Source organism: Vipera ursinii, assembly GCF_947247035.1.
Source record: "Vipera ursinii genome assembly, chromosome: 2".
Taxonomy (NCBI): Eukaryota; Metazoa; Chordata; class Lepidosauria; order Squamata; family Viperidae; genus Vipera; species Vipera ursinii.
Window position 1 is genome coordinate 268,963,725 of NC_139513.1, and position 15,917 is coordinate 268,979,641.

The window sequence follows — 15,917 nt, forward strand, 5'->3', positions numbered from 1 at the left end:
ATGGGTCCGGAATACCTTGGGGAGCACCTGCGGCCGGCGTCAACTTCCCTCCGCCCAGTACGCTCCCACAGAGAGGGCCTCCTCAGGGTGCCACCGGTCAAAGAATGCCGACTGGTGGCCCCCAGGGGGAGGCCGTTCTCTGTGGGCACGCCGGATTTATGGAACCATCTTCCGGTCGAGCTCCGGATGGCGCCTGATCTCCGCTCCTTCCGGCGCGATCTCAAAACCTATCTTTTTGAACAAGCTGGCCTGGCCTGATGGGATGGGGTTGGGTTTTATAAATCGGTTTTAACTTTTTAATGTGTACTAATTTATTTACGGGCATTGCTGTTTAATTACTTTTTAATTTTTGTACCTTTTTTTTATTATGTATTGCCCTGTTCACCGCCCTGAGTCCTTCGGGAGAAGGGCGGTATACAAATTAAATTAATAAATAATAAATAAATTTCTTAATACATACATATTTGCAAACTGATCACGCTATTCCCTTTAAAACCACTGCACCACCAACTGTGCTGCGGTGGCTCAGTGGTTAGAATGCAGTATTTCAGGCTAATTCTGCCGACTGCCAGGAGTTTGATTCTGACCAGCTGAAAGGTTGACTCAGCCTTCCATCCTTCCGAGGTCTGTAAAATAAGGACCCAGATTGTTGGGGGCAATATGCTGACTCTGTAAACTGCTTAGAGAGGGCTGTAAAGCACTGTGAAGCGGTATATAAGTCTAAGTGCTCTTACTCTTGCTAAAGGTAAGGAGTAAAGTGCAGAAAAACAAAATGGACATAGTTTTCCTCATTTCAGTTTCCCCACTAAATAAAAAGGGAAGTTTAGTTGCTTATTTTCTAGTCTCTATGTGTTTGTCAATTTCAGTCACTCCCCCTCCTTCGGGGATGGGAGATAGGTAATTTATTCAACAGTACATCAGTTGTAGTTTTCTCTGGCTCTACAGTGGCTATCTACTTGAGCAATCTCTTCTTCATGGCAATTTATGCTTTGATGGCTTTCCATGTTTTTCTATTGTATTAATCTGGGAGTTGTTCAAATGGAGTGTGGAAAGCAGGAACACAAACCAACCTAGAGGAGTTCAGGCAGAGTTTGAAATGAGATCCACCCTATTTCTGCTGCAGGGCTCTAGCTGTGGAGGTTTTCTCCTCTGGCTGGTGACAGGCTAGAAACACAAAGACAAAGCTACAGAGGAAAACCAATCACATTCTCTATACTGAATGGTCTACTCACAAATCAGGACCACAAGAAGTTGTCAGGGACTTGGAATATGTAGGCACAAAATAGGCTAGTTAAAAACTGGTAATGCGGATCATAGATTTGATGCCAGCATTGTTTTGCCTGATTCAAGGATGAAAATACAACATTTACCTTGGACCTGAGGACAGGTCCTTCATGTAACACTCCATTTCTTTTCCAGGCTTCTGACTCTTCCCTTTCCACTGACTTTCTGCAGCACTTTTCATCAAATGACTTCCCTTTCTCACACAAAATGTCCCTCTGTTTTGGGACATTTTGTGTGAGACAAAAAAAGGAGTGATAATATATGGGTTTGATGATTTAAAAAAGCAGAAAAAAATTGAAGGTAATGTAACCTCTGAGTAAAAGGTCACTTTGAATTTATACTTATAACTGTTTAAAAGAAAATTGGACATAATTTCTTTTTTCCCTCTAACTTTTTGGCTTCATTTTCTTTCTTCTTTTCTTTCTCTTAACTTAATTGCTAATTACTGTTAGTTTTTATATTCTTAGTATAAAAAAAATCTAATGTTATCAAAATATATCTAATAAATTTATCAAAATGCTTATTAGTTCCTGGCAGGAAAGGACAGCTAGACGATGCCAACTATGTCCCTGCTTTCAAGTTAGAGACCGAATTCTTATGAGGCTGGTTGTATGCACTATGTTAAGTTTAATCTGTGGATTGTTTTTCAAATATCAATTTGTTGGAACATTTTTGTAAAACTTAAAATCATACATGCTGTTTGCAAATATTCAATTGTATAGGAAAAACCACAGTTGCTCCCACCTTGATGCTACTATGTCAACACATTTCTGTGGGCAAAAACATCTACCCTGGCATATTAGATAGCAAGGCAGGCAACCGGAACACTAGAAGGAAAGTGATTGACAATGGCATAAGTGGACAGCACTTAAAGATGGTAAGTAGTTAGTCTAATTCAGGTTTTCAAGTCAGCCAGATATGTTTGAAAATCAATTTCTCTTTGCCAAGTTATCCAGTGTGGTTTTATCAACTGAACTGAAAAAATGGGAACATTGTTTTTTTTTAAAACATACAAAGAAACAAATGGATTCTAACAAGACTAGAGCAAAGTAGACACAATTATCATGCTATAACAATTTGGTTGCTTGGCTGTGCCAGTCTCTTAGAAATTGTTTAACCTGTAGTATTGAAATGTATCGCAAGGGGTCACTCCTGTTTCTTTTAACTATACAAAGGAATAATTCCTAGTTACTTTAGCAACAGTAAGTAACCTACTTAGCAACAGTTAGAGTCTTAAGCTCCTAACAGCTGATTGGCAGGATTTCTCCAACCAAGAGATCACATTTAGAAGATCAATCAGTAGGATTTTACAGAGGAGAAGGAAACAATGGTTCTAACAAATCTAGTTTCTAGGCCATCGCAATAAGTGGTTCTTTTATTATGACTCTTTAGTTTCTCCTTCTGCATGCTGAGCTCCTGATTCCTTCTGCTTTGTTATCTGGTGCTTTAATGAAATTGCAGGTTTTTACAATAAATGCTCACCAGCTCTTCCATTTCACAGAAAGCAATGCCAACCCCGAAGAATCGGCAACAGTTGCCACAATTGTAGATGTAAGAGGGAGAGAGTTATATCTTTATTAGCATGTTACGTTATAACCAATTTTATCCAAGAGAATTTGCAGAATCAGTTTTGGAGTTTGAAGCGTGTGAATTTAAGTATTCATCATCACCATCACCATCACCATCACCATTTTAGCCATTGTCTATCCACTGCAGGATGAAGGCCTCTTCTGCGTGGTTCCAACCAATATGGCCCTGAGCTTTCCTTTGCCAGTTGGGCCCGCCATACTTGCTGATGTTGTCGCTCCATCTTGTTTTAGCTCTCTTCTGTGGATGCTTTCTGTCAAGTGGGATCCATTCTATAACTGCCTTGGTTCATGTGCTATCAGTTCTTCTTGCTATTTAAGTATTAGGAATACAAATATTATGAATAGTCTGCTTCTGATTTAAGGATTTTTGGATGTGTGCATCGAAATGCACTCCAAATCAGCTTTTTCCCTTTGAAAAATCCAGGTCATTTTACTTCCCTGCCTTAGTAACTATGGTATTACACTGATAATGAGTTGTATCCAGTAAGTCTGTATGTCTGTATTTACGCATACATACAAGCGTACAAATTTGCCCTCCAGCCAGTGGTGGGATTCAGCTGGTTCGCACCACTTTGGCAGAACCAGTAGCTAATTTTTTGTTGCGCAGGCCCAGAATAGACTTCCAGAAGCAGCATCCACACAGCGTACCGGTTGTCCACATATTTGAATCCCACCACTGCCTCCAGAAGGCCAATCACAATAAGAGAAGGTATTACTGTACTATACTTAGGAATGTTCAGAGACCATATGCTAAATGACTAAGGAAGTGTTTAGAAGAAACTGGCAACTAATACAAACATTTAAAGTTATTTATAAAATGTATTGTCTTTGGGGCTTAATTTTTGTATACCCATTGCAAATCCAAGCAATGTGGCCTGTGTATAAAAATAAAAAGCTGATTATTACATAATGCTAAGACACCAGACATCTTGCTAAGACATCTTTTAACCAAAATTTGGTGAAAAGTCACACTGACCTGATTCAAATTAAACTTTTCTCTGATGAATAAAGTTAATAATTCTTTTTTCCTGCTTTTTGTTAGTATTTTTGTTGTGTTTAAAGAACACAAGAGTTAAGTAAGCCATGTTTACTGTACCCTGGAGACTTTTGGAGTTATCTACCACATCAAATACTAAGTAACAGGCTGGATAGAGAGCCTCCCACAGTTGTTGAAAATTGGGTGGCATACAAGTTTATGGGTCACAATCAGCCAGATGTTTAGACTGGATTTGGCATTTTTATCCACTTATTAAGTCCTTCCCAAAGACCTATTATTTATGGGTAATCTACAGTTAGATTCAGAGTCTAAGACTGGTGGAAACAATAATTAAAGTTCTAACCAAGGACCTAAGAATTATTATTAAGGTATTATTATTATTATTATTATTATTATTATTATTATTATTATTATTATTATTATTATTATTATTATGGTAGCATCTAAGAATATAAGCAATTCCAAGTAGGATAGGTTTTTTTTGTAAAATTAGGGTGTTCAGGTCTGATAAATTCAATATTTCCCAATATCAAGGAAGTCCTTTAGATCAAGTTCCCCAATGTTTGTGGATTGGCGGGGGGGGGGAGGGGATTGTTCCGTGCAAGTAGCTGGTAAGCATGCACGCAGCTCCATTTGCACAAGCAGCATACATGCACACCTGCCGCACACCTAAATGAGTGTGCACTCACCCATTCCTCACGCAAGTGAGGATGTATGTGTGTGCTTGCGCTTGCCAGACGTTTCTGTGGCTCAGTTGCAAACCCATCATGGCCCATTAGGTCCAAAGGTTGGGGACCCCTGCTTTAGATATAGGTCCAAGAGCTCCAATGGCAATCTAAATAAAAACGGATTCATTTTTCCATTAAGTGTTCAACTTTGATCTGCAACTTCTGGTATTTCTAATTTTTCCAGTTTCTTTTCCTCAATCCTTATATTGTTATATACACAGCAATGAGTGAGCTGTAAATTTAGCTACTGTGAACTTCATACAGTGATTTCTTCCCAATATCCTAGGAAGTTGTAATATATCAACATAGTACCTGTGCAGATCCAAGCAATGTGGCCTTTTGCAACGGACAGGTGGAAATTTTGTTAGCATGCCGATTTTCTAAGTATCGTCCAAGATTTTGTTTAGTATGGCACCCAGTGTGCCAGCAACCACTAGATCACCATGGCTAGTTCATGCCATAATGGTTCAACTTCAATTTTCAGAACTGGACGGATTATTTATTTATTCGGGTTCACAACCCTTTATAGGAATATCCATTTTACTGCCCTGGCCGGTCTGTTTGGAACGAGCGAGAGTATAAAGGAGGTTAAAAGCCGTCGCCTTTGACTGGAAGCAAGTCCCGCAGGGTTCGAGCAGCGAACAAGATCGAGCTGGAACGGAAGCTTGTTATCAAACAGAGAAAAGCTCTCTTCCCCCGCCAAGAGCGCTCGACCTTGGAGCCACGCACACCAGCCCACCTCGCGGGCCGCGGCGTAACACGGAACTCCACCGTCCAGGCCAACCCGCGCAGAATTTCACCTGGGTGGGAGGGAACGGAGCGACAACTGGGGTTTGTGACGTCAGCGCCTGGGCGGGGCCTGCTGTTGCCCTATAAAAGGATGCCGAACCTCCGAACGCTTCGCACAGCTGTCTGGAGAGCGGAGCCGGGAAAGAAGGAGCGGGGTTGGGACGCTGGGAAAGGCCAGCCGAAGGAGCAATGGATTTACTGAGGACTATCGCTTATCAGCCGGGCAGTACAGCAGTTAGCGGAGGTGGCGGCGGCGGTGGTGGTAGTAGTAGCGGTGGCAGTAAGATGGGGGAGCAGGCGCTGAGTAAAGCCTGTGGCGGCGACTCGCGAAGGAAGAAGGCTGCAGAGTCCTCCGACAGCCACCACCACCACCACCACCACCACCACTCGCATTCGGCTCCCGAGATTTCTCGGATTATTACCGACCCTACCACGGGAAGGAGATATTGCCGCGGGAAAGTGCTGGGAAAGGTAAATGCCCGGCGGCAGTAGAGAGGGGCGGCTTTAGCGCTTAGCAGCGTGGCTGAACTTGGACTGGCCGTGAAACACGGAGATGGCTGCAAATGAGGGAGGGCTCCGGCTGCTAGCTGATGCCTTCCCCTCCCAACAACCCCCGTCCGTCCCCAAATGTGCGCTCTTGCCTCATCGCCGTTTTGGCATTTGAATTATTGTTTGTTACGGTCTTGCATAGTTCTCGGTGGCTCTCCTCGCCTTGAGGCACTCGGTCGAGTTACGTTCCCATTTCTTCCTCCTTCTAGCCCCTTTGCTTTCTTGCCTTTATTTTTCTTGTGGTCTTAAAGGGGGGGGGGAAAGGAAGGATAAACGAATGGCAGGATAAATAGATATTAAAGGCGTATTCGGTCATTTGTCTTCTGGATTAGCCTTCTCTTCTCTCTCTCTCTCTCTCTCTCTCTCTCTTTCTCTCCCCCCCCCCCCTGTGTCGCCCGGCTCACTTGAAGCACTTCCAAAAGCACAGGCTGTTGCTATTAGGGATCCTGTGACACACATAAGCCACTTGTCTGGAGAGGTGGTTTCACAAAAGGATGTGAAAAACTCCTACACACAGATTGTGGCTCCCATTTAGGGTGAGGGATGGTATACATGCCATTACGGAAGAGAAGTAGATGCAATATGAATTTCAGAAAGCAGGAATCCAAACATCTGGATTTTTCTTTTTTTTTTCCCTTTTCTTTTTATGAGCATATAGATACAATAGAGAACTGTGACCTGCTTTTGTATGCGTAGGAAAATTGCTGGATTCCTGTATGGTAGAGTTAGGAATGCACGGAAAGGAGATCTGTTGCCCTGCTATAACATTGTTAGTTTGCCTTTGTGTGGTGATTGGTTTGGAGCTGACTAGATTGGATTCATTTTTAAATGCTAGGAGAAAAGGTATTCTTAGGTCATCTATGGTAAAAATTTAGGTCAGATTTGGGGGGGGGAAACCCAATCCTCATCAACATCTTGGACTCATTGTGGGTGATTTGTTGTTCATAATTACAAGCCTTGGTGTGTGTGTGTGTGTGTGTGTGTGTGTGATTTCCCAGTTGATTTAGACTCCTCAAAGGAGGGAAGGGGGAATAACTTGCTTTCTCATCTAATGTGCTTTCTCCTCTGCTTTGTGTCTGTAGGGTGGCTTCGCAAAATGTTACGAGATGACGGATCTGACCACAAACAAAGTCTATGCTGCAAAGATCATTCCTCACAGCCGAGTAGCCAAACCTCATCAAAGGGAAAAGGTGTGTGTTGACTGTGACTTTCCTTTCAGGAATCTCTTCAAATGCTTGGGTGGCCCTTCCCTTTTCCTGCAGTGGCTTGCTCACGTGTAAATCCTTTCTTCCCACAGATGGCAGGAAGCAATGCCAATAATCCTTTTGTTTGCCTCCCATCCTTTTCAGATTGATAAAGAGATTGAATTGCACAGAATGCTCAACCATAGACATATTGTCCAGTTCTTCCACTACTTTGAAGACAAGGAGAACATTTATATTCTCCTAGAATACTGCAGCCGAAGGGTGAGCATCCAGTGAGAGAAATCCAGTATTCACTTACATGGAAGCAGCAACTAATGTAAAAATGTTTAAAATGTAAAAGGTATCTTCCAGAGGCAGTCTTTATTCTTTCCCCTAATGCTGGTATTTTTGTTTACATATGTTCAGGCTTAATGTGTGATTTTAGCAGTGTAACTTTCTTTGCCTTTTATATTTTTTTTCTTCCTATTAGTCTATGGCTCACATCTTGAAAGCAAGAAAGGTATTGACGGCACCAGAAGTGCGATACTATCTAAGGCAGATTGTATCAGGACTAAAATACCTCCATGAGCAAGAGATCTTGCACCGAGACTTGAAGTTAGGTAGGTTTATGTTCTCTCCCATGTCTGGCTTGTATTGGATATAGAAAGAACAGGATAGGTTCCCCCACCCCACCCCCATGCATTGTTTTACTTCTGCTGTTTATATTGCACTCCCAGAGATTAATAGTTACAATCAGCTCATCTGGTAAGAGAGCCTTGGAATGCTTGAGTAATAGCATTAAATAGTCATTCATAAATAAAAGTTGCTAGCTATTTGCTGACCTCCTCTAGACACAAGCCAGCACTTATCTGATATGTTAATCAACTGGTACTCAGCTCTCTTTTTTTCACTCTTATCTGTAGGTAATTTCTTCATTAATGATGCCATGGAATTGAAAGTCGGTGACTTCGGTCTGGCTGCAAGGCTTGAACCATTGGAACATAGGAGAAGGTAAGGCTTTAAGAAAGAGGACAATTATCTGGGTTCAATGCCTTCTCTTGCCTAGCTTTGAAGTCTTGGGTTTTACATTAGAAAAGATGAAGGCTTCCATAGTATGCAAAGATTGGCCTTTAAGACATGATATCTGTGGACTCAGCAGTATCATGCTTTCCACTTGTATAATTTTCTTTAGATGTGACTGGGTCTTTTAGGTCTTAATGCATTTTCCAGCATCTCATAACATGAGCCAGATTATCTGAGGCTGCTAGCAGTGATAATTACTAACAACACGGAGGTCACAAGTTTCTCATCTCTTGGGGTCAACTCATGCTGTCTTCTATCTCTGAATAATTCCAGAGTATTACAGGACACAGATGGATGTAGAGAATGTTAACTAATTGAATTGCCTTAAGGGTGGCAGTTATTGAGTCTTCTGTAGTAATAACAAAACTATTATTTAAAACCATAACGAATCTATATATAACCTGTTTTATGACATATATAGTTAAGGATAATTTGAGGCAGTTTTAATAAAGAATTAGAAAGGGGTTAACAGTGAACCTTCCCAGTATGGAACTAACAGCCAAACTAATAGAAGTAAAATTTCCCTCAAGTTCAAGTCTTAGTGACCATGTAAATCAGGGGTGTCAAACTCAATTTCATTGAGGGCCGCATCAGCATTGCAGTTGCCCTCAGGGGGCCAGGTGGGTGTGGCCAGGGTGGGTGTGACCTACTGGGTGGGCGTGGCTAGAGTGCTCTACATCGTTCACATCAAGGGTGCCTATTGGGGCCTGGGCAGGAGTGGGACAGATCTGAGGATCTCTGGCAGAAGGAGGGTCTCTGGGCCAGGGCCAAGGCAGGGGGAGCCGTTCCCTCACTGTTTCCAGGATGGCTTTGCGGGCCACATGAAACCACTTCGTGGGCCGGATCCGGCCCCCGGGCCTTGTGTTTGACATGTCTGATGTAAATGTTTCACATAGTTTCTTTGGCAATAAATAAAGATGGCTTACATTGCCTTCAGGTGTGCTGTTCAACTTCCTAGTCTAGCCTGTACACTTACATTTCCTGGTGATCTCATCAGAGTGCTAACTAGTTCTAAAGCTGCTTAGCTTGTTCCAGATCAGCCAGAGCTTTGGGTGATAGGAAGGATCCGAACTTAGACAACAGTTTATTCTTCTGAACTGATAGATTCTAAATTTTGATTTTACTCCATTTCAGAACGATCTGTGGCACACCGAATTACCTTTCCCCAGAAGTCCTTAATAAACAAGGTCATGGCTGTGAATCTGACATATGGGCCTTGGGCTGTGTCATGTGAGTATTTATTTATTTATTTTTATTACATTTATATCCCGCCCTTCTCCGAAGACTCAGGGCGGCTTACAAGCTTAGCAGTAGCCTTCATTCTATGTATATGCCTGCTTGTTAGGGTTTTCACACACACCCCAAGTGGCATTATTACAAAGTCAGCTTATTGCCCCCAACATTCTGGGTCCTCATTTTACCTACCTTGGAAGGATGGAAGGCTGAGTCAACCTTGAGCCTGGTGGGATGCGAACCTGCACTAATTGCAGGCAGCTGGTGTTACTTAAGGAGGCATCAGCCCACTGCTCCACCAAGGCCATTTCTTGAGGATATTAAGCTGGATTTTCAAGCCAGTACTTGAAATAATGGAAAACTGGTTGTGTTAAGGGTTGTATTTTGTTAAAATCACACCACGTGGGCATGTGTTGTACTATATTGATATAGAGTCATGTGTGATGTGTTTTCTACCATTTTGACCTCTGGGATCTCTGTACTTTCATAAAGAGATTGCTCATTTTTTAATCTGGTAGATAAAAGTCCTGTTTGTCTTCTGACAGGTATACAATGTTATTGGGAAGGCCTCCATTTGAAACAACCAACTTAAAGGAGACTTATCGATGCATTAGAGAAGCAAAATATTCTTTACCATCATCTTTATTGCCTCCTGCAAAGCATTTGATTGCAAGCATGCTGTCGAAAAATCCAGAAGACCGCCCCAGCTTAGATGACATTGTTCGGCATGACTTCTTCTTGGTAAGTTGTAGTATTTTGAGGGGGGTTTTTTGTAGAGTTTCTTTTTTCAGTAATGATGCTGGCTGCCAACAAATGATTGTGTGTTTGTATATTCTCTTTCTACAGGGTTTCACTCCAGACAGACTTCCACCTAGCTGTTGTCACACAATTCCTGACTTCAACTTGTCAAGTCCGGCTAAGAATTTCTTCAAAAAGGCTGCTGCAGCTCTCTTTGGGGGCAAGAAGGAAAAATCAAGATACTTTGATGCACACAGTATGCATCTATTTATATCTGGGGGATCTTTGCTAAAAGTGCATTTTTTAAAAAAAAAAATCTGATTGCATGTCTGCAGTACAACTCTAGCATGCTTAGCTTCCCTCTGTCCATAAGTGATGGATACTTAGTAATCAACTAGCCCTATTCCTAAATAATTGGTGTGCTGGGATACAGGAACAACTAAGATTTTAGGTTCTCCTGCTAATAAACAATAGTGCCAGTCATTATCAGTTAATTATTGCCTGGAAAGTGTAGTTTGTGCTGTGCAGCTCTTGGTAATGATTAGACTGCAAGACAAATCGTGACAAGTTTCTACAGCTAAGAAGCTTGTCTAACAGATACACAGTGTTCTGTAGATTTAAGTATCAAATTTAATGGATCTGTTTTTTTTTAAATTTCCCAGATCGATTGGCCAAGGAAGATGAAGAAATATATAAACTTAGGCATGACTTAAAGAAGACCTCAATAACTCAGCAGACCCTGAAACACAGACCTGAAGAGGTAAGCAGAAATTACCCATGTAATATTCTACATTCTTCTGAAAGTTTGAGCATTTCTAAACATAATTAGAAGGGACTTGCAAACAATTTGAGCGTAAGGAGCTTGAGCACAATATTGTAACCATTAACAATTGGGTGCAAGAACTCCATGCTTCTGTTTGTTCCATATCTCAATAGTACAAATGAACCACCATCTGTGTGTCTGTTTTTTCCCCTCTATGCAATCCTTTAAGATGCTAAACTCCATCTGTGATTGAAAGCTTCATTCCACTCCATTGGATGGAATAAGACAGTTCAGTGATTATTGACTAAAATATGAAATGGAAGTAATGTTCCAGGCTTAAATGCCCAAAGATAATTTTTGTGATCGTTTTTCATTCCTTTCAGATATTTTTAGCAGCTTGCAAACTTTTTAAAAATGCAGTGCAAATTTATTTCTTTTGTTTGGAGTTTTTGAATGCATTGCAAAATTTAGGAATAGGCAATTTGAAGGACTACTTCTGACTGGGATCAGACACATAATCGTGGATTAAATAAAATTCTCACTATTCTTTTCATGAAAATAATACTGTGTCTTTCATCTCTGATACTCAGTGACTAAGCCTTCACTGATAGGAACCTTACAAAGAGGTTTAAATTCACATGTTTTTCTGTCATGAGCATTTTTTGCTATGCACTTTCAGAAATGGAGTAGCAACAGGCATTGGATTCAGATAAAAAGAAAATATACCCTTTTCCCCCCACAGGAGATCCAGCCTTCCAGCACCACTGTAGCAAAACCTAGTGTGCTAGCAGAAACCAAGCAAATAGATGCAATTCGGATGATTGTTCGAGGAACTCTGGGAAGCTGCAGTAGCAGCAGTGAATGTAAGTGCAGCACAAAGGTTTTCTAGTGTTGAACACGTGGGACAGTGAGTTTAATCTGGATGCCAAATGAATGCCAAAAGAATAGTCTAATGTACAGTCTTTGGAAAGTAACACCAGCTGCCTGCAATTAGTGCAGGTTCGAGTCCCACCAGGCTCAAGGTTGACTCAGCCTTCCATCCTTCCGAGGTAGGTAAAATGAGGACCCAGATTGTTGGGGGCAATAAGCTGACTTTGTAATAATGCCGCTTGGGGTGTGTGTGAAAGCCCTAACAAGCAGGCATATACATAGAATGAAGGCTACTGCTAAGCTTGTAAGCCGCCCTGAGTCTTCAGAGAAGGGCGGGATATAAATGGAATTAAAAAATAAATAAAAATATATCTAAATAAAATCATAAGCCTGATGGAAAACTCTTGGGCTATTATCCCAAAGGTGCTTTTTCAGGAGGCAACTGGACTTTCTTGTTTTTCTTTGAAGATGTTTTGCTTCTCATCCAAGAAGCTTCTTCAGCTCTGACCAGTCTTCTTGAAAAAAAGTACCTTTGGGGCAACCATGATCTGGAAGACTGAGAATCTCCATAGACATCTTGGGCTGTTAAGTGCTATCTTTCTCAAAAGATTCCAAAGAGGTCAGGGTTTTGAGGAGTGCTGAGATTCTGATGGATCTCTTAATTATGCTTCCTTTATAGGAAGTATGGTTTTAGCTCTGTATTAAGGCAATTTATGTTATTTCTCTGAGCAATTTGGGAGATCAAGTCACTGTATTGACATGGCTATATTTTTTGTCAATTTCGCTACTTGAAGCATTATTCATGAGCTCTTTTATGACTTGCTAGGTCTTGAAGATAGTACAATGGGAAGTGTTGCTGATACTGTCGCAAGAGTGTTGCGTGGATGTTTACAGAACATGCCGGAATCTGATCATATTCCCAAAGAACAGCTGGCTGTCTCTTTCCAATGGGTCACAAAGTGGGTAGACTACTCCAACAAATATGGCTTTGGTTATCAGCTATCTGACCACACTGTGGGCGTTCTCTTCAACAATGGTGCACACATGAGCCTTCTTCCGGACAAAAAGTGAGTAGCTGATTATAAATCAGGCTGGTGCAAGAGCTTCCATTCTATTATCTGCTTGAGCTTAACACCTTTATCTTTGCTTTTGGCCCTCCAGAACAGTCCATTACTATGCAGAACTTGGGCAGTGTTCAGTTTTCTCTGCTGCTGATGCCCCGGAACAATTCATCAGTCAAGTCACTGTCTTAAAATACTTTTCTCATTACATGGAGGAAAACCTCATGGATGTAAGTTAAAGCAAAAGGGGTGGGAAATGTGGCTTAGATGGTAGCTTATATAATGAGCTCTGCTCTAACTTTGGCATGTGCTGTTCTTAGGGTGGGGATCTTCCTAGTGTCACTGATGTCCGCAGACCAAGACTTTACCTCCTGCAGTGGCTGAAATCTGATAAGGCATTGATGATGCTTTTCAATGATGGCACATTTCAGGTAGGTTGAGTAACAAAGTTTTCTCTGAGCTTACTCTAGATTCTGTAGGATGTTCCCTTAGTATCACTGGCAGAAGATCCATGAGGATATAGGATTTTATATGCTCATCAAGCAACCTAAGGAGCTTGCTTTGATTTCCTTTTGCAGCAAATAAGTGGCGTAATCAGCTGTCCTGCATAAAAGATGAGCTACTGTTAGCTTTTTGGGCTTACTAACCAAAAGTGGCTTTTTTCAAAACTTGAGGGTATCAGTCATGACTATTAAAAAAACGTGAAATTAAGATTTCTTGTCATGAAAGGTGTGCAGAAAAAATATAATACAGAATAATATCAAAGGTATCAATTTACTGAATTGGAGCATTATAGATAATAATAGTGCCATGTATGGTCTAGTTAGGTGCTCTTTTAACAACATTTCCACAAACTCTCTATTTGGTCTGGGCTTCCCTAATAATCCTAGGAAAAGATACAGCTGCTTTTTAAGGAGTTGTGAACAGGTGCTAGCTGAGCATCCCCTTGCTCCTAAAGCCCCTATTACCTTCTGCAAAGTTTTCAGTTTACATCAAACCTTCTCAAGTCACAGAAAGTGCTCCAGAATGCTTTAGCTATGCACAGTGTGACTTTATACTGTCTTAACAGATCTAAATCCTACTATATACAATAAAAGTTAACTTCAGGGGCATTGGCTTGAATTTTGCTGCTATAGTTAGAGAAATTTATTGTTTCTTAGGCAGGTAGATTATGCAATGCATGACCAGAATTTATTTTAATTTATTTTAATTCTTCATGTCAGTAAAAAGCCAATGTGGCTTTAAGAGTAATAATCAGTATGCAGAGACCTTCACGAATTATATTGGGCATTTTCCAAGACACCCATTTAAATCAATCTATCCTGAATGACACCCAACATGGCAGGCATTTATCTAATAAGTTGCTGACTAGGTCCAAATATAAAAGATATTAAGTGTCTTTGTATGGGATGGTTGAAACAAACACATTGCAATTCTTAATTCTTTTCAGGTGAACTTCTACCATGATCACACAAAAATAATTATTTGCAACCAAAATGAGGAATATCTTCTTACCTATATTAATGAAGATAGGTTATCTACAACATTTCGTTTGACAACTCTTCTGATGTCCGGATGTTCTCTGGAACTCAAGCATCGAATGGAATATGCATTGAACATGCTGTTGCAAAGATGTAATTAAAAGAACTCTTCTAAAACCAAAAAGGACTTATCTCACTGAAGTCTGCAGTGAAGGCAGTTGGATTTTTTAAAAAAACAAAACTGTAGCATGTTGATGGATGTGTGAGGAGTAGGGACTGGTACGATGAAATGTCTCATCTTATGTACTGGGCTGGGACCAGACATGAAGCCTGTAGTCTTTGTTGGATTAATGGTGTGGTGACCAGGAATCCTTTGGAATGTAGCTTTCCTTGGTTCACTCCTTTTGAAAGAGTTGAGTTGGAAGACATTTTCTGCAGCAAATTGTTCTATTGGAGGACTTGAAACTGTGAATAACACTTGAGGAATTGGGAGGGAGGGAGATCTCATTGTTGTGGAGTATCTGTAAGAGGCACCTCATGGCTACTTAAACTGTGAACTATGGCCATATTTTTTTTCTTTTCTTAATTCTTCCAAGAACTGATCACACTTGTGGCTGGCAAAGTGCATTCCTTGTTAATAATCTTTTTTTATTTATTACAGCCCAAAGCAAAGTATTTATTACATACATTTTTTTGTAATTGTGATTTTTAAATATACATTTGTTGGCAATAAAGAGTGGGGAAAACCTGAAGTGATGGTTTCCATATGATTTTTCTCTGGCATGCACTGTGTTCCAAGAAAAAGCAGAAGGCAGTGCTCGCAGGAAAATGTCTGCTGTTTCTTCCCTTTCACAGTTAGCAATTAGCAATCTGCCTTATGAATGGGTAAAGACCAAACTTTCCTGTCCAAAGGAACCTACAGTTTTGCTTACTTAATAGACCTGCTTTATACAACTCCATATTGATAGTGGTATGGCTGTAGGACAGTAGGAATTAAATAATACTTTTAACAGAATTTCTATGAGTTTATGAAAGCAGCAGTCCTTAATACCCTTTCCCATCAGGACAGATGGAGAAAATTTTGCTTTGAACTTTTTCATACAGATGAAAACAAGCTAGGCACCCCATTTATGGGATTTCCTGCTCTGGTTTTCAACGGAGAAGTGGGCTCAAAGTATAAATTACAGAGAAAAATGGATTTTTTTAAAAGGTCCAACTTTTTTTTAAGGATTGATGTAACTGAATGCAATATTTTATTATGACTCATCCATCATAATATTTAATATTAGGAAAAGAAACATATGCCCAGAGGAATACTATGTGCTTAATATCAGAAACAGTTGGGATGGGATGGGATGTGGATACATTTTTGATTGGCTTATGTTTTTCTAACAATTTTGATAATTGTAATTATCAAAAGAGTGCTAGTCTTGGTCCTGTTATTATGAATCCATAAAGATTTAACAATTGAGTAAACATAGTGTTAACAGATAATGTTCCACTTTTCCATTGACAGCTTTATATAGTGCATGAAAAAAGGGCATCATATGAATTTATTTCTTGGATTT

At 40.5% G+C, this 15,917-nt stretch overlaps 1 protein-coding gene across 1 annotated transcript; it reads left to right on the plus strand.

Annotated features, from left to right (window-relative positions):
* The first annotated feature begins 5,536 nt into the window (after window positions 1-5,536).
* On the plus strand, window positions 5,537-14,575 carry PLK2 (polo like kinase 2). Its single transcript, XM_083351619.1, has 14 exons — window positions 5,537-5,858; window positions 7,019-7,126; window positions 7,286-7,402; window positions 7,611-7,740; window positions 8,044-8,131; window positions 9,338-9,433; window positions 9,982-10,177; window positions 10,283-10,430; window positions 10,837-10,934; window positions 11,680-11,800; window positions 12,634-12,874; window positions 12,969-13,098; window positions 13,189-13,299; window positions 14,319-14,575. The coding sequence occupies exons 1-14, from the start codon at window positions 5,577-5,579 to the stop codon at window positions 14,508-14,510; spliced, it is 2,058 nt and encodes a 685-aa protein (XP_083207745.1). The 5' UTR covers window positions 5,537-5,576; the 3' UTR covers window positions 14,511-14,575.
* Window positions 14,576-15,917: the final 1,342 nt, after the last annotated feature.